This window comes from Leopardus geoffroyi, chromosome X, assembly GCF_018350155.1.
Source record: "Leopardus geoffroyi isolate Oge1 chromosome X, O.geoffroyi_Oge1_pat1.0, whole genome shotgun sequence".
In the NCBI taxonomy this organism is placed as follows: Eukaryota; Metazoa; Chordata; class Mammalia; order Carnivora; family Felidae; genus Leopardus; species Leopardus geoffroyi.
The window spans coordinates 22025881-22045347 of record NC_059343.1 but is presented as its reverse complement, the minus strand read 5'-3'; the positions used below and the strand labels follow the sequence as shown (position 1 = coordinate 22045347).

General features: G+C 40.1%; 1 protein-coding gene across 3 annotated transcripts in view; it reads right to left on the bottom strand.

The window, feature by feature from the left end:
• Window positions 1-2757: 2757 nt before the first annotated feature.
• LOC123594825 (melanoma-associated antigen B18-like) overlaps window positions 2758-19467 on the bottom strand; it is a 143207-nt gene continuing 126497 nt past the window's right edge. For 2 of the 3 annotated variants that reach the window (XM_045471797.1, XM_045471798.1), the window contains exons 2-4: window positions 5528-5601; window positions 3460-4591; window positions 2758-3349 (exon numbers count right to left, since the gene is read on the bottom strand). In XM_045471797.1, coding sequence (XP_045327753.1) covers window positions 3481-4542 — 1062 coding nt within the window. In that variant the 5' untranslated portion in view covers window positions 4543-4591; window positions 5528-5601 and the 3' untranslated portion in view covers window positions 2758-3349; window positions 3460-3480. Of the gene's footprint in view, window positions 3350-3459; window positions 4592-5004; window positions 5094-5527; window positions 5602-19467 lie in introns of those variants that run through there. The other variant, XM_045471800.1, reaches the window with a different exon arrangement.

Here is a 19467-nt window from a genome sequence, read left to right as displayed (position 1 = left end):
TAAGGAGGCCAGTTTGCCTCGCAATTCTGCAAATTTTTCCAATCCTGCTATGTGGCACGTTCTTTGAAACACTGGATCACATTTAATTTTCAAAAGGATCCCGTAAAATCGCAGTAAGGAAGGCTCACCTTTTGCACTCAATAGCACCTTTCTGAACTCACCTTTTAAATGAATTCTAGAATCTCCGTAGGATGAGAATGTTCTCTTTCTATTGAAGCACGGTCAAAACTTTCACTTGTGAGTCTGGGCAACCCTCAGCATGACTGAACATGCAGGACACTTTTACGGATGCCATGAGGCACAAAGACAACCCAGCATTTGCCTCTGGGGCAAGTACTGAGATAAGAGGCAGCAGAAAGAGGGCCAATTATTTTAGCCTTTGCTGTTGAAAGTTAGTGTGTCTGTCAAGAAACCATTTTTTCTCCTGCTAGAAGAACTCTAGGTTCTGAGGAATTCGGCGTCAGTAGATGTTTGCTGCAGAGTGATTTCCATGCTTAAAAAATTACAAGGGAAGCTTTGATTACTGACCATCTAAGGAAGCTCAGTCATTGGTTTATGTGTTCAGTGGCCAGCAAAATGACACACTCCTGCAAAATCCTACTGACAATATCTGTGTCCTTTATACCAACCTCCCCCCCCCCCCATCTAACTTCATTTAAATCCCAAGAACCCGTATTTTCTTTGTATTTTCTTACAAAATAGGACTCTAGTGACCAGCTCATTTGGAACATACTTCGATACTGTTGTAGGGATGGGTGTCGGTGCTGTAGTAATCAGGTATATAAACTTCACGGTCTATGGTTCCACTGAGGGACAGGACCTCCCAGGTACACCTGCAGAGAGGTGGAAGGCTCTAAGGTGGAGGGCAGGTGATTCAGGACTGTCTGTATCACAGGAAGCTGGGTGCACCCTAGAGCAGACACAGTTGAAGAGCTGGTCAGCAAAGGAGGTTCCAATTAGGACAGCAGGACACACTGGGGAATAGTCAGGGGACAGATGTTGTAAGGCTGGAAAGGGCTGGGACAAGAGGCGACTCAGTAAACGAGGCCCACAAACAACACCCCAACTGTGCTTTATTCTCATATTCACCGTCCTTCACGAGGACTGCTTTTAGCACTTAGGCCAGTGTCCTGGTTTTTAATTACCTGTGATACATCTTGGGAGTAGTGAGAAGAATAGAACAAGAAGGGACGGAAGGTTGCCTCAGGCTGGAGGAATCCAAAAGTATGGGCTCCAAATAAAATTGACCAGGGATCTAGTCCCGGCTCTGCCAGTATCAGCCATGTGAACTGGAGAAAATGACAAGTTCTTTAACTGCAAAGTATGCCTGATAAGCTCTATCTCGTAGGACTATTGGACTAAATGTAATGCTTAGGAAGCGCTTGGCAGACTAATTGGAAAACAGGAGGTCTTCAATGAATGGTAATCATCATGGGATTTGATTTTTTTTAACTGCAGACAATACCACCGTCCCCCTGGGGAGATTTATTTATTTCAATGTTTATTTATTTTTGAGAGAGAGAGAGAAAGAGGAAGCAGGGGAAGGGCAGAAAGCGAGGGAGACAGAGGATCCCAAGCAGGCTCTGCACTGTCATCACAGAGTGCAATGTGGGGCTCGAACTCACAAAACTGTGAGATCGAGACCTGAGCTGAGGTCGGGCGCTTAACCAAATGAGCCACCCAGGCACCCCTATTTTATTTATTTTTATTTTTAATTTATTTTTATTTTTATGAGGTTTTTAAATTCAGGAGTTATCAAAGAATATGCAGCTTTCTCAGACAAATGACACCAAATTCATCCATAATGCTGCTTAGCAAGTACAACTAAAGAAAATTTTTCCCAGGTTCAGGATGTGTTACTTAACTTGGGTGTGGAAGAGTCTCCCCCAGCCAGATGCGACTTAGATGTCCTAGAATGTGTCAAGGACCAACGCCTTCGCTCCCAGGGGCCTTTCCATCCAAACCAGCCCTATTTTCATTCATTACACCAGCACCAAAAATCTAATCCTCCCTTAGAATTGGCAAAATCACACTCCTGATAATCCAATTAAAAGGCCATTTAAATGTGTTTGGACCTGGTTCCCCACCCAGTTCAGCGCAAAGACAGACAACATAGTAAGTTCTCAACATCCCACCTCAGAGTAATACCACCCTTATTAGACATTCCCTGGAGATGCTGTGCCTAAGACAATGAGATTGTGCCGTGTGTCCAACTGCCCGTGAGGAAGAACACCGGCTACCTTCCATTTCTGCCCATGAAGGAGGTTTTCCTCCGGGATACTGATGATACCAAAGTAACTCAACAGCAGCTTTGCATTCCTGGGTTTTGTCCTTCAACACCGAGAAACCATCTGTCTGGCTGGCCCCCCGCTCACCAGCCCCACAGCCTCCCGTGGCCCACCAGGCAGCTTAAATTAACAGCCTGGCCTACCAAGGAACTTGTAGTTTCCTAAAGCCCCAAACTGCCTTTCCTCGGGGAATGTGTGTCTTACTGCTCTTAGCTAGACACCCTCCCCATCCCACCTCTCCCAACCCCTCCCTGCCTCTTAACCTCTTTACTCCTTCTTAGTGGTCCTTTAGGTCTTAGAGGGTCTTTCACCATCCTCCATATGTGATTACTGTTCCTGCACTGTCACATTCTAAGGACAGGAGTGTTATATTTATATCCCAGCTTCCCCATTTCTAGCACTGTGACTTTCAAAGAGCAGACGCTTAATTAGTATTTGGAAAATAAATGAGCCAGCAAGCATGAGTTCCAGTGTTTCAACTTTTTATTTCTCCTACATTCTTTAATAAGCAAATCCAAGCACGCCATCTTGTATTCTTACAGAACAAGAGACTAAAATGTATACGGAAAACCAAGAACAAATGGCTTTCACTTCTATCCTCTCCATTTTTTGATCCTAGTAATTTTACTGCTAAAGTGTTTTGCATTTCCAAGGAAATGCCTGTGACAATACCATCTTTTACCGTTCTTTTTTGGTAAGCGTGAAAGGTTTCCCAATGTGTTTTACTAAATAATAAAACTCCTTCCCTGAAGCCTATTAAACCGCAACAAATATGCAACCAAAATCATTAATTTAGATTTGAAAATAATGTAAACTTTCTATTAAAGAAATAACACTTGAAATAAAAAGAAAAAAAAAAGAGTGAAAGAAAGAGGAAAAGAAGGAAAGAAAAAAAAATAAAGGACTCTTAAGTTTACCATATAGAACAAGAACACCAAGATGATATTCACTGTGTTCTTTCCAGACCTACCCTGGCCACTGCCATCCACTATTTAGAACGTTGACTGCTTTTTTCCGCAAAGAAAACGAACTGCTTCAAACTTTAACATATGAAATACAACCTAAAAAAAAAGAAGGTGAAATTCCAAGTTACCAATACACAACAGGAACACAGATGATACACACTTCTCTGGCCCCACCCTGCTCCTCCACTGTTAGACTGGTGACATACCTTTTGGACCAGCCTGAGACTTCACTTTGTGTGGGATGAGCTGGAGGCCATGGCCCTGGCACGTGCACTGGCCATGGCAGTGATACGAGCCCTGGCTGCCGCTCGGGCTCGGGCTCGCTCTTCCTCATCTCTCAAAGCCTCTTCATACCAGGCTGGGAAAGCACTGGGGACGGTATCGTGAATTTTGGCTAGAAACTCCAGGATTCTCATCTTGCTGGTCTCGGCGTGGGCTCTGGGGCCCCACAGGAACTCATAGCGCGGAGGGTCGCTGTTGGGCACCTGCCGGTACTCCAGGTACTTGAGCTGCACCAAATCTTCAGTGATGATCTTCTTTGGCTCCCCATAGATGAAGTGCTTCTTATCTGAATATACGCCCATCAGATTCAGGACTTCCCAGACCTCCTCCTCCCGGGCGCAGTTGCCTTTCATGAAGATTACCCCCAGCACGATCATCAGGATGCCGGTCTTGGGCGTGTTCTCTTCTTCACGCATCGTGCCATCGACACTGAGGTCTAGTTTGCTGAGGAGGGCATAGCAGTGCCGGATGGGATCCACTTCCTTCACATCAATACCAAAGGCCAGCTCCATGTGCTCAGAGGCTCTCTTGAGGATCTCATTGAAATGATACTTGTGCTTTTTGATGACATACTTTAGCATGTCTGCCCTCGTAACTGGCTCTTTCTTTTGATACTTCCGCAGCAGGAACTGTACCAACAACACTACCTTCTTGTTTAATGGACCTGTGCGTGAGAACTCAGTGCCCTTAGAGGATTGTTGGCTTCCCTCATCTTGGCTTTTGGCACCTTCATCTGAATTGGTGCATGAAACAGCTGCACCAGCACTGGCGGGAGAGGAGCTCCCCTTGGCTGCCTGAGGACTGCTGGATGTCGCAGCGGCAGACAAATTCTGAGCTCTATCCCCAGAGAGAGGGCAGGCAGGGGAGGGGGACTCTCCTGCTGGTATGGCTGCTGCACCTGCTGGTGCTCCTGCAGTAGCCTCAGGGCCCTCCAGACCCTGGGTCTCACCGCGGGCCTGGCGGCGTCTCTCACGGGCACGGAGCTTACTCTTCTGACCTCTAGGCATGGTGATAGCAGGTCGGAGTGCAAGCAGTTCGGCTAATGAAGAGGTCACCCTAGAATATGGAGGAAGAGATGGAGTGCATTGGTAGGGATATTCTACCTGCTCTCCGAAGTAAGTTGCCTCCGCTTACTGTTTTGTGGGTACTGTTTTAGGAACTGACAAAACACGGGCGGGCAGGACTCTGGATCTCCACTCTTCCTCGGGGGCTTGTAACCTCAGTTCTAATTCAGAATACTAACCTTGGCTCCTGACTGGTCCTTTGAAACCTCCCTCTGCGGCCCCTTCAAGGATAGTCCTCCCATCCCAACCGTTCCCAACGTGAAAGTAAGAGGGCATTAGTCCTAACAGCTTGTGCCACGAGTTGGTGGCAGTGGGGGTGGGGCATACCAGAGGAGAACGGGGCCCTCTCTGGGGCACCTAGGGTCCGAAAGGGGTGCAACCCTTCAGTTCCAACAAGTTACTCACCTCAACACCTGCCAGATCGTGGGCCTCCTCCCTCGGCCACCCGTGAGACCACACCGCTCAGACTAGACCTCAAGTTCCACAGCAGCGGGGTGTAGCAGAAGTCAGGGTGAGCACTTCCGGCCACGCCCACATGGGCTCCCTAGCATAAAAGCCCGGGTAGGTTTCTGGGTTGGGGGCGTTCCCTGAGTTCTGGTGTCAAGGGAATTATGCTGAACTCAGACATGGGTCTTTCCTGACTTCTGACAGGGAGGGGCCGGGACTTCTCCCTCTGGTGAATTTAGTAAGCACACCTCAGACCAAGCCTTTCATTTCCATCAGAAACCGCCAGTAGCAAGTAAGGCAGGAGCAGAGCCTAGCAGTTGTCACAGGGACCTTCCTAGAATGACAGCAGGAGGGGGGGGGCGGGGGTGGGGAGGAGGTAGAGGGTGGGTTGAAGGGGGGTGTGGAGGAGGTTGTGTGAGGGGAACCTCTTTGTTGTCCCTTCTTTTCTGGTAGGTTCTCCCCTCATTCCTCACTGTCATACCTTGATTCCTTGTTGGTGCTTCGATACCTCTCTTCTGCTAACTGGAGGCCAGCAGAAATCTATAAGGCAGAAATCTGTAAAGCAGAAATCTGTAAATAAGAACTGACATCTGTAGGATATTCTGTTCACCATAAATAAGCATGGTATATTGCTCTATTTGAGACTTCTTTTACCTAAGTCTGTTAATAAATTTTTTTATATTTGCTTCCATAAAGATCATGTATATATTTCCTAGTTCTTTTTTTTTTTTAGGTATATTTTGGATATTGCTACTCTTTTGAATGGTATATTTTCCATTACATAACCTGTTATTTATTTTGTGTGGCTAGACTTATTTTTTTACGTTTATTTATTTGAGAAAGGGGGGGGGCAGGGTGAGGGAGAGCGAGAGAATCCCAAGTAGGCTCCACTCTTTCAGTGCACAGCCAAATGGGGGGCTCAAACCCACAAACTTTCCGATCATGACCTGAGCCAAAGTCAAGAGTTGGATGCTTAACTGACCAAGCCACCCCGACTTCTGATTTTGCTCTAGTGATCTATATCAGCTTCCTAAAGTTCCTTATACATTTAAATATTGGACAGCCAATTTCTTTGGAGTTTTTAATTAGGATATCTGATAATCTCTTTTCATAATCCATAACTTATTTTGGTATTGCTACATATGGCTGTATATTAGCTATGCAATAGAGTCTCGACTTGAACAGTAGAAATGGTACCACACCTCTCTGTCTTGTCCTGACCATACTGGGAATGTTTTAACATTTCATCCTTTACATATATGTGCTGTTGATTTTACAATATGGAAATTCCATTCTAATATGTTTGCTAAAAGTTACTAGCATGAACTAGGGCTGAATTTTTATCAAAGGTTTTTTATTTTCAGAACAGGATAAAATGCTTTCTCTTTTCTGTTAACATAGTGAATTCCAATTCACAGGTTTTTTTCAATGTGATATGATCTTTGCATTCCTTGGACACAGCCTATTTCATTTAATTTGCTGCTGCATTGGATATGCTATGAATTTATTTAGAATATGTATATGAGTGAGCTTCACTCAAGTCCCCACCCCCCCCCCCCCCCCGCCCCGCCTTGGGGCATACTCATCTAGTCTTTGTATCAAGGACAGTTAGCCTGTTAAAGTGGTTGAGTAATTTCCCATCTTCTTGTATGGCTTATAAGAGCTTACCTAATGTGGTGATTAGCTTTTCCTTCATCATTTGGTGTAATGACCTTTCAACCTGGCTGGTCATGGTACATTTTGAGAGCAAAATTTGCCCTGAAAATGTATCAGGACTACAATTTCAGGTTGTATTGTTCAATGAAAGTTTTATATTTCTTTATGGACCCATTTAGTGATTTATATTTTGCTAAAAATTGTTTCATTTTACTTGGGTTTTCAAATGCAAAGAAATGATATTTATAATAGAAATTGCCAATCACATACAACATTACAAGGGATAAAATAACTCAATATACTTGACAGTCAATATCAATAATGTTCAATAGTTATAATGAGAAGCTTGTTCAGATTAAGGTTTATTGATTTGTCTCTGTTGGCAAAATCACTCCTGAAGTGACAATGTGTTAATTCCATTAGGAGGCACGTAACATCTGTTGTTTCCTTTGTAGTGTTGAGGAATGGTCACTGAGGATGGTCCGTGTCATCCATTAATCCATTAGAGGCTGCTGAATTGTAATTCTTGAATTCTGTCAATTCTTCTGAGATTAGCTGAAATATATCTAAAGGTAGAACCTTCTGTTATCTTCCATTTTGTTTTCTTGAGGCAAGCCTTTATAGTTGGCCCATTTTACTGCCTAGCGAGACAGATATATGGATAAAGAAAGCTAGATCTCTTTGTTTAATTCCAGTAAACTCTTTAGCTCAGAATTGTAATTTTTTGTCATTTTAAATAACAAAAAAATCTTGCTTGAGAACTCCATCAGTTAATAACTGGCTGAATAATTAATCGGTTAATAATTATTAATGAGTAGCACTGGAATAATCCATGTTCAGGCCCTAGTCTTTGTCACATGACATAATACTTGTGCCTACAGATAGTTCTAATTTTAGAAAACAGAAAATTTTACTGTAATTTATTCAAAGCTAGTTTTCTTTGCAGGAATTTACTTTCTGTGTTCTTTCTATGTAGCTAATCTGTCAGTATGCCAGTTTACTTTTTTTTTTTCTTTTTAACAACTAATAATTTATTAAAAAGGTTGATTTAATCATCTGCAATGGTGACTTCAACCTCAACTCCTGGCTGAATGCTGGTGGAAGTAACCTGTTTAACAATCTCAGAAGGACTGTGCAAATCAATGAGTCACTTGTAGATCCTCATCTGAAAAGGATCCCAAGTCTTGGAACCTTCACCGCAAGGAGTTTTTCTTGTATGAGTCACAGAGTTTTCGTAGGCATCCAAACTGGTCCTTTTCACCATGAGATTCTTTTCCTTTGCGCCTCTGATCAAGTCAGCACATACCTTTCTCCAAAGATTTTACCAGGTTGGCTGCTTAGACTAATTCTAATTTGGTCTACCCCAGAGCTTAAATTTTGAGCTCAGGGTAAATGCCTCACTTGCCTTAACCTAGCCCCAGTGCTGGTAAGTCTTCAGTGTTTAATACTGATCCTGGCCTCACACACTAAGAGCATTAATATTTAATTATACTTTGCCTTGTTTTATTTATGTATGTATGTATGTATGTATTTATTTATTTATTTAATTTTATTTTTTCTTTTCTTTTTTTAATTCACATTAGATAACATACAGTGTAGTCTTGGCTTCAGGAATAGAATCCAGTGATTCATCACTTACATACAACACCCAGTGCTCATCACAACGAGTGCCCTCCTCAATTCCCATCACCCATACTCTGCACCCCCATCAACCCTCAGTTTGGTTTCTGTATTTAAGAGTCTCTTATGGTTTACCTCCCTCTGTTTTTATTTATTTTTCCTTCCCTTCCCCGATGATCATCTGTTAAGTTTCTCAAATTCCACATTTGAATGAAACCATGTGATATCTGTGTTTCTCTGACTGACTTATTTAGGTTAGCACAATACCCTCCAGTTCCATCCACATTGTTGCAAATGGCAAGATTTCATTCTTTCATTGCTGAGTAGTATTCCATTGTATGTGTGTATGTGTGGTATACACACAAACACACACACACACCACATCTTCATACATATATATGTATATATGGGTATATGTGGGTATATATGGGTGTATGTATATATGGGTATATGTATACCCATATATACATATATATGTATGAAGATGTGGTGTGTGTGTATATCACATCTTCTTAATCCATTCATCAGTTGATGGACTCTTTCCATTATTTGACTATGGTTGATAGAGCTGCTATAAACATTGGGGTGCATGTGCCCCTTCAAATCAGCACTCCTATATCCTTTGGAAAAATTCCTAGTAGTGCAATTGCTGGATCGTAGGGTGATTCTATTTTTAATTTTTTGAGGAACCTACATACTGTTTTCCAGAGGGCTGTACAAGTTTGCATTCCCACCAACAGTGCAAGATGGTTCCCCTTTCTCCACATCCTCACCAACATCTGTTGTTGCTTGAGTTCTTAATTTTTAGCTACTCAAACTGGTGTGAGGTGGTATCTCACTGTGGTTTTGATTTGTATTTCCCTGATGGTGAGCAATGTTGAGCATCTTTTCATGTGTCTGTTTGCCATCTGGATGTCTTCTTTGGAAAAGTGTTCATGTCTTCTGTCCATTTCTACACTGGATTATTTGTTTTTCAGGTGCAGAGGTTGGGAAGTTCTTTATACATTGTGGACACTAACCCTTTATCTGATATTTCTTTTGCAAATACTTTCTCCCATTCCATTGGTTGCCTTTTAGTTTTGTTGACTGTTTCTTTTGCTGTGCAGAAGCTTTTTATCTTGGGGAGGTCCCAATAGTTCATGTTTGCTTTTATTTCCCTTGCCTTCAGAGACATGTCCAGTAAGAAGTTGCCACGGCCAAGGTCAAAGAGGTTGCTACTTGCTTTCTCCTCTAGGATTTTGATGGTTTCCTGTCTCACATTTAGGTCTTTCATCCATTTTTAATTTATTTTTGTGTATGGTGTAGGAAAGTGGTCCAGTTTCATTCTTTTTCATGTGGCTGTCCAGTTCTCCCAGCACCATTTGCTAAAGAGACTGTCTTCTCCATTGGATACTCTTTCCTGCTGTGTTGAAGATTAGTTGGCCATACATTTGTGGGGCCATTTCTGGGTTCTCTGTTCTATTACATTGATCTATGGGTCTGGTTTTGTGCCAATACCATACTGCCTCAATGATTACAGCTTTGTAATACAGGTTAAAGTCTGGGATTGTGATGCCTCCAGCTTTGGCTTTCTTTTTCAACATTACTTTGGCTATTCGTGCTCTTTTATGGTTCCACGCAAATTTTAGGATTGTTTGTTTTATCTCTGTGAAGAATGCTGATGCTATTTTGATTGGGATTCCACTGAATGTGTCGATTTTTGGGGGTAGTATCAACATTTTAACAATATTTGTTCTTCCAGTCCATGAGCATGCAGTGTTTTTCCATTCCTTTGTGTCTTCTTCAATTTCTTTCATAAGCTTTCTATAGTTTTCAGCATACAGATCTTTTACCTCTTTGGTTAGGTTTATTACTAGGTATCTTATGGTTTTTGATGCAATTGTAAATGGAATCAATTCTCTGTTATCTCTTTCTGTTGCTTCCTTATTGGTGTATAGAAATGCAACTGATTTCTGTACATTGATTTTATATGCTATGACTTTGCTGAATTCCTGTATCAGCACTAGCAGTTTTTTGGTGGAGTCTTCCAGATCTTCCATGTAGAGTATGATGTCATCTGTGAACAGTGAAGTTGGACTTATTCTTTTGGATTTTGGATGCCTTTTATTTCACTTTGTTTTCTGACTGCTGAGGCTAGGACTTCCAACACCATGTTAAACAACAGTGGTGAGAGTAGACATCCCTGTTGTGTTCTTGATCTCATGGGGAAAGCTCTCAGTTTTTCCCCACTGAGGATGATGTTAGCTGTGGGCTTTTCATATATGGCTTTTATGATGTTAAGGTATGTTCTGTCTAGCCTGACTTTCTTGAGGATTTTTATTTAGAAATGATGCTGTATTTTGTCAACTGCTTTTTCTGCATCTATTGACAGGATCATATGGTTCTTATCCTTTCTTCTATTAATGTGATGTATCACACTGATTGATTTTTGAATACTAAACCATCCCTGCAGCCTAGGAATGAATTCCACTTGATCATGGTGAATAATTCTTTTAATGTACTGTTGAATTCCATTTGCTAGTATCTTGTTGAGAATTTTTTCATCCATGTTCATCATGGATATTGGCCTGTAATTCCCCATTTTAGTGCCATCTTTCTCTGGTTTTGAAATCAAGGTACTGCTGGCTTCATGGAATGAGTCTGGAAGCTTTCCTTCTGTTTCTATTTTTTGCAACAGTTTGAGAAGAATAGGTGTTAACTCTGCTTTAAATATATGGTAGAATTCCCCTGGGAAGCCATCTGGCCCAGGACTCTTATTTATTGGGAGATTTTTGATAATGAATTCAATTTTTTGCTGGTTATGTGTCTGTTCAAATTTTGTATTTCTTCCCACTTGAGTTTTGGTAGTGCGTGAGTGTATAGTAATTTTTCCATTTCTTCCAGGTTGTCCAGTTTGTTGGCATGTAGTTTTTCATAGTATTCTCTAATAATTGTTTGTATTTCTTTGGTGTTGGTTGTGATCTCTCCTCTTTAATTTGTGATTTTATGTATTTGGATCCTCTCTCTTTTCTTTTTGAGAAGTCTGGCTAGGGGTTCATCAATTTTGTTTATTGTTTAAAAAAACAGCTCTTAGATTCACTGATCTGTTCTACTGGTTTTCTGGATTCTATATTGTTTATTTCTGCTCTAATCTTGTTTATTTCTCTTCTTCTGCTGGCTTTGGGCTTTCTTTGCTACTGCCTTTCTAGCTCCTTTAGGTGTAAAGTTAGGTTGTATATTTGAGACCTTTCTTGCTTGACATAGGGACGAATTGCAATGTATTCTCCTCTTAGGCCTGCCTTTGCTGCATCCCAAAGGATTTGGACTGTCATGTTTTCATTTTTCTTTGCTTCCATATATTTTTAAATTTCTTCTTTAATTTCCTGGTTGAACCATTCATTCTTTAATAGGAAGTTCTTTAAACTCCATGTATTTGGGGGCTTTCCAAATTTTTTCTTGTGGTTGATTTCAAGTTTCTTAGTGTTGTCATCTGAAAATATGCATGGTATAATCTGAATCTTTTTATACTTGTTGACGGTTGTTTTGTAACCCATTATGTAATCCATTTTGGAGAATGTTCCATGTGTACTCAAGAAGAATGTGTATTCTGCTGCTTTAGTATGAAAAGTTCTGATTATATCTGTTAAGTCCACCTGGTCCAATATATCATTTAGAGCTGTTGTTTTCTTATGGATTTTCTGCCTGGGTGATCTGCCCATGCTGTAAGTGGAATATTAAAGTCCCCTACAATCATGGTATTATTATCTATACATTTGTTTATGTTTGTGATTAATTGATTTATACATTTGGGTGCTTTCACTTTGGAGGCATAAACATTTACAAATGTTAGCTCTTCTTTTTATTTATTATTTTTTAACCTTCTAAAAAATGCTTATTTATTTTTGAGAGAAAGACACAGTGGAGCAGGAGAGGGGCAGAGAGACAGGGCAACATAGAATTTGAAGCAGGCTCCAGGCTCAGAACTATCAGCACAGAGCCCTACATGGGGCTCACACCCAAGAACTGTCAGATCATGACCTGAGCTAAACTTGGACACTTACCCAACTGAGCCACTCAGGCGCCCCTACAATTGTTAGCTCTTCTTGATGGATAGACCCCTTAATTATTATATAATGCCTTTCTTCATCTTGTTACAGTCTTTGTTTTAAAATCTAGTTTGTCTGATGTAAGTATACCTACCCTGGCTTTCTTTTGCCATCCAGTAACATGATGGAAGGTTCTCCACCCCCTAACTTTCAGTCTACAGATGTCCTTGGGTCTAAAATGAGTCTCTTGTAGGCAGAATGCAGATGGATCTTGTTTGTTTATCCATTCTGGTACCCTATGTCTTTTGATTGGGGCATTTAGTCTGTTTACATTCGCAGTGATTATTGAAAGATTTGGATTTATTACCATCGTGTTATATGTAGGTTTCACATTTGTGGTGATGTCTCTGGTCCTTTGTAGTCTTTACTGCTTTCCACTCACAAAGCCCCCCTTAGAATCTCCTTCAGGGCTGGTTTAGTGGTCATAAACTCCTTTAGTTTTTGTTTGTCTGGAAAAGCCTTTATCTCTCCTTCTATTGTAAATGACAGCCTTGGTGGATAAAATATTCTTGGTTGCCTATTTTTCCTATTTAGCATATTGAATATTTCCTGCCACTCCCTTCTGGCCTGCCAAGTTTCAGTGGACAGGTATGCTACTACCCTTACGTGTCTACCCTTGTAGGTTAAGACCCCTTTGTCCCTAGCTACTTTCAGAATTCTCTCTTCACCTTTGTATTTTGCCAGTTTCACTATGATATGTCATGGTGTTGACCTATTTTTGTTGATTTTGAAGGGAGTTCTCTGTGCCTCTGGGACTTGGATGCCCGTTTCCTTCCCCACATGAGGGTAGTTCTCAGTTATAATTTATTCAAATAAACCCTCTGACCTTTTCTCCTGTTCTTCTGGAACTCCTATGATATGGATATTGTTTCATTTTATGCAGTCACTTAGCTAATTCTCTTCTTATGATCTAGTAATTTCCTTTCCCTCTTTTTATCAGTTTCATCATTTTCTATAATTTTATCTTCTGTTTCACCTATTCTCTCTTCTGCTTCTTCCATCCTTGCTGTCACTGTATCTAGTTTATTTTGCATCTCATTTATAGCATTTCTTAATTTATTGTGACTATTTCTTGGGTCTTTGATCTCCGTAGCAATAGATTCTCTGCTGTCTTGTATCTTTTCAAGCCCAGGTATTAGTTTTATGACTGTTATTCTATCTTGTTCAGATATATTGTTTTATCTGTTTTGAGCAATTCTTTGGCTGTCATTTCTTCTTGAATTTTCTTTTGAGGATTCTTCTATTTTGTTATTTTGGCTAGGTTTCTCTTACATGTTTTAATAGCTTTTATATGTCCTGCACCTGCCAGTACTACTATATTAAAAAGGGGTCATAGACTCTCCAAGGCACTCTCCTGGCACTTCAGAAAGTGTTTTTGGAGTATGTTGTGTGTACTCTGTTGTTGTGTTTTGGCCACTCTATTCCACTGGTCATTCTTCTGCAGAGCTCCTCCTTGCTTGTAGTGGTGGAGCATTTGGACTTTCAACCAGGTGTGCTTTGATTTGTTCGTTGAACCAACCATCGATCCCACCAAGCTTTCTCCCTCCACCTGTGGAGATCCTTCTGCCACTCTGCAGATTGATTTCCTGGGTGTTCCAAGTGATCTGACCTCAATACATTTGTGTTTGAGGGACCAGGGAAATCTGATACCCCTATTTCTCTGCCATCTTAACTCCTCACCTACTTTGCCTTTAAATTCTAGGCATTATTCCATAGTCTGCCTTTGTGATCTTGAGCTATAAAATTACTCTATATGAGATTATGTTAAAAGAAATATACAGTGGAGAAGGATATTCTTTTTACTGAGTTGGTGGAATGATGAAATAAAAGTATATATAAGAAAATACTTTCTAAGTTTTACAACTGACTAGTTGTCTAGAAATATTTATTGGATTCAAACTTTGAGAAAGTCTTAAAAATCAGTATTGATCCGTCCTTTGAGATATGCAGTACCTTAGTTTTTCATTGCTGCATAACGAACTATGTCAAAGTCGGTGGCTTAAAATAACGCCCATCTATTAGGTCACAGATCTATGGGTCAATAGTGTAGGTGCAGCTCATTTGTGTTCTCTGCTCAGATCCTCACTCTCAAAGTGTCTTGGCTGGGCTGCATTCTTATCAGGAGATCTCTTGGGAAGGATCCATTTTCAAGATTCAAGTTGTTGGCAGAACCGCGTTAATCTGTCACTATAGGCTGGGGTCTCTGTTTCTTTGCCCGCTGTCAGGGGCCACTCTTAGCTCCTAGAAGTCGACTGCATTCGTTGCCCATGGGTCTTGGGTATCTCTCCATTTTCAAAGCCATCAGTAGAGAATCTCCCGTATGTAGAATCCCCAGCACTTGAACCCCTTTCCCCAGGAAGAAGGAATCTTGCTCCTTTTGAGGGCTCACCTAATTAGGTTTGGTCCACCAAGAATAATCTTCCTTTCTTAAAGTCAACTGCGCCATGTAACATAACTTAATCATGAGAGTGACATCCAATCATATTCAAAGGAAATTATACAGGAGTGTGAACTATTGGGGGTAATCATAAAATTCTGCCTGTCACACCCAGAACAATTAATGATTATAGAATTTCTGACCATAACAGTAGCTGGAACTCCCAAGTTGCATATACTGTACTAAATTTAGAACAAAAGGTTTTCAAGTCTCTAATGCTATAGTTTGTTTTGTTTTGTTTTGTTTTGTTTTGTTTTACTTTCTTTGGAACAATGGTGCCTGATGGCTGTTAGCATCCATCAGGCAACTGCTTAAATGGGATACGTGGCACAATAGCCAAAATTGAGGCTTCTAATTCCCAAAGTGAAAGGCTGCATTCAGACACTGAACTTAAGCTGTCTGTTGTTTCATCATTAATGTCTTCATGTGTTATCAACTCAGCAGCTACCCTCTTTCTGCTTGTCATTTATTTAACAAATACGTGTAAGGCTAAGCACCATGCCAATAATGGAGTATGCAGTAATGAATAAGCCCTCCTGCATGTCTTCAGTGCACTAAGTGCAAATCCACAAGGTTTACAACTTATTCATTCTTCACTCCATCACAGTAACTTTAAATGTAAGAAGCAATAAATTACCCTTCCATCCTACTATTCAAAGGTATAGCAGCGGTCATATAACAAAATGAGGAGTGATGCATGGAAAACTAACTGGAACAGGGACACCTGGGCTTTGATGACAGTTCACCTTCATCATGTCTCTCAACATGACCATACCCTTGTCTGTTAAGGCTTCAGAATCTATTCTGAGAGGTTGGTGGAATAGCCTGTTTTAAGTATTTACTGTCAGTCTCTGGTGCTTACTACAAAGGGAAAATGATTTTATTTATTTATGGATTTATATGTAATTTTATTTATATGTTTATGTATTCATTTACTCATTCATGAGGGAATGTGAGTGGGGGAGGGGGAGAGAGGGAAAGAGAGACTCTTAATCAGGCTCCATACCCAGTGCAGAGCCTGACTAGAAGCTCAATTTTATAACCATATGACCTGAGCCCAAATTAAGAGTTGGACACTTAACTGAATGAGCCACCCCATTGCCCCAGGGAAAAGAAATTTACAATTTACAGAAAGTACATAAGTACTATAGAAGGAATTTCAAAGTGAAATGCCATTAATTCACATGGAAAGGAGTAATTTACCAAAGAAATAACATCATCATCAACATCATCATCATCATCATCATCATCATCACCGTCAAAGTTCTGACCAGGTAGTTGCTAAAATGTTCCTTGGCTGATAATGGGAAAAATATAGGGATTTAAGGAGGAAAAAAAAAAGGATGCCTACCAAAGATGTAAGTTCAGCTCATTTAAACACTATGAGCCTGTATATTTTATCTTTAGAAGAAGGATTATTGGAAATATCTTTTTGAAATTAAGGAAAACAAGAATGCCTGCCAAGCAAAGATAAAAGTTTGATTATTTGGTTATTCTGGTTGTATGTCAAAAGAGTGTATTTTTATCTGCAAAGAAAATACTGTTTGAAAGTTCTGAATGGATACCAGGGTATCTGGAGCATTTAAAATCTGATGGGTTAAGAGGCTGGGGTTTGTTTTTCATTTGTTTTCTTTGTATTTTCACTCTTAGCGGCATGTTGGAACTAAGGCTCTCAGTGCATGCACATACACTCAGGGGTCAGGGAAGAAGAGATGGAAAAACAAATAACCAACTACCACAAGACAAATGAGATATGTCCTAAGAAAGAAGTGGTTGTGACTGGAAAAATGTAAATAGCTTAGTTTCCCAGACTGCTTTTTAGATCTAAGGTGTCACTGAGTTATGGGATGGGGTACACAGGTGTCCCCACCCATTCTCTAAAGCATCTGTCTACTATTGAGTCACAGAGGTATGAGGGGAAAGTGTAGGGAAGCAAGACAAATATTTTTAAATGAAAGTAATCAGAACTACTTATTTACTGAGGAACCTCGACATGCAAGGAAGTGTGCTCTGTGCATCATCGTACATAGCCTGTGGTGTTAGTTTTAGTAATAAGATTATACAGGCGAAGACAGGGAAGCTTGCAAGAAAAAAAAAAAAAAACCCTTTCATTTGTGTATTTAGTTCCTGTTTACTATAATGAGGAACTTGACCAAAGTCATAAAAAGAGCAAAGGTTTAGAATGAATGAGACAGAGAGGGTTGTCAAAAGAGTTCCTTTTCTGGTCAGAAGAGGCAAAGACTCCTTGATAGTGGATAAGCTACCTTCTTCAGTTTCGTGTGCTGTATGTAATCAACCTTATCCAATACTTTTCTCTTTTTACCTTTTATTTTGTTTTCTCTTTGTAACATTCAAAATTCTGATAATCAAAATGAGGGTTAAAAAAGTGGTCTCAACTCTAAAGTAGGCTTACAGTCGTTATAAGAAAACAATTAATGTGATATTTATTATAAGTGCATTTTTCATGACAGGACTACCTTGAGCATGCAGTTGAAAAGACCCTTAGGAAATATGCTTTTAGCTTAGCTCTCTTATTTAGGAGAAACTATGTTGTTTTTTTCAGATAGGTAATTAGTTGCTTTTTTACTCAAATCAGAAGTGGAATCTCAAAGTCAGATTTATGCATTCTTATAGCAAATGAAGATGATCTGATTCTATGCACTTTGAATACCAACCAGACTTCATATATTTCATCCCCACTTTAATATTTTCTGAATATAAAATATCACAATCCTTAATTCAACAGTTATTTATTGTAAAGAATTAGGCTCTGGGTTGTGCTGGGAGCTGAAAATAATGAACAAAATATGGGCAGACTTTGCCTTCATGAAGCTTATCATTTAGTGGCAGAGACAAGTATAAATCCAGTAGAGAGAGAGAGAGAGAGAGAGAGAGAGGCAGGCATTACAAACTGTTCAAGGTTATGAAGGTAAATGACACGGAGATAAAAATAGTAAGATATTATTTGATTCAATAAGTTTGGGAAGCCTGTCCTGAAGAATTAGTATTTTGTCTAGGAAAAGGATAAATGTAAGTTAGAATAACAAAAGTGGAGTAAATTTTGAAGACTGTTCCATAAGGGACCTGCCTGTTCAAGGGTCTGATTGAAGAATAAGCTTGCTGCACTCGTAACAGACTGGAAGAAGACCACTTTGGTTTGAGTGTGGAAATCAAAGGCAAGAGTAGTAAGGAGTCTAGGTTTTTTGTCAGGTGACAATAAAACCATTGAAGGTATTAAAGTGGGGGCATGACCTGATCAGATATGCTTTTTCTAAAGATCTATGTGGCTGCAATGTAGAAAACAGATTAACAGAAACAAGACAAAAACAAAACAAACCAAATAAACAAAAACATGTAGGAAGGGGCACCTGGGTGGCTCACTCACTTAAGCCTCTGACTCTTGACTTGGGCTCAGGTCATGATCTCATGGTTCATGAGTTCGAGCCCCATTGTCAGGCACCTGCTGACAGCCTGGAGGCTGCTTGGGATTCATTCTCATTCATATTCTCTCTCTCTCTCTGTCTCTCTCTCTCTCTCTCCCTCCCTCCCTCCCTCTCAAATAAACTTTAAATAAACATGTAGGGGAAAGAATTCTGGATACTTGTACAGTATTGCAAGATTGTGACACTGGAGATGGAGAACCGTGCCTAGATGAGAAGGCCACATATGAACAGAATTTGCAGGACTTACGTGCCAGTTTGCAGATGGATGGTATAGGAGAAAACGGTGTCAAAAATGCCTGCTTCTATCCCTGGCATGTGCACGTGCGTGCACACTTGCGTCACCTGCTGAGATTGGGGATTCTACCAGTGTACAATTTACCAAAACTTGGAATAAGAATGTATGTAATTTCAAAGTATGAATTTGAGTTCAATTTTAAAAAGGTTCTGTTTGAAGCACCTTTGGTACATATTCAAGGCAAGATATCAGGTAAGCAGAAATATGTGAAGTTGAATGTTAGAGGAGAGGTCTGGCCTTGAGATGCACATCTGAAGTCACGAGCAGGTATTTGAAAATGGAAGCAATGAACATGAATGAGAAGGAAAAGAATACAGGGTGAGATAAGAAATAATGAAGGCAAGCCAGCGTTTAAAGAATGGGTAGAGAAGTTTACCCATTAGAGAAGACTTAGAGTATCTAGAAAAGAATTTAAGCACCCATAATTCTATTTAATATACGTAAAAATTGTTACCATTTTGGCACCGGAGCTTACCCTTCCTATGAATACCCAATAAACATTTTTACTCTTAATTAGCAGGGATAGTAAGTTCTCATTTGGTGGTAATGAATACATTAATTCACTCAGAATATTGTGAAACTACAAGCATAATAAAGTAATGAATAAATACATTCTGTGAAGAGTTTAACTTATATACCCAGTACCTCTAGTTAAGGTATCTAGAGAATTGGGTGAAATTAAGTTCTATGGTGTATGTGCTTCAGAAAAACCTCAGTGTCACATTTGAAAAACAGCACAAAGCAGATGTTCTGTTAATGGTAGCATTGTGTTGCTGCATGAAGGACAGCACATTTAATGCACATTACGGTGGCAAAGTAGAACAAGTCAATACTGGCTTCTCCTACATTGAGCCATTTGTGTTCTGATTAAAATGAGTATCAACT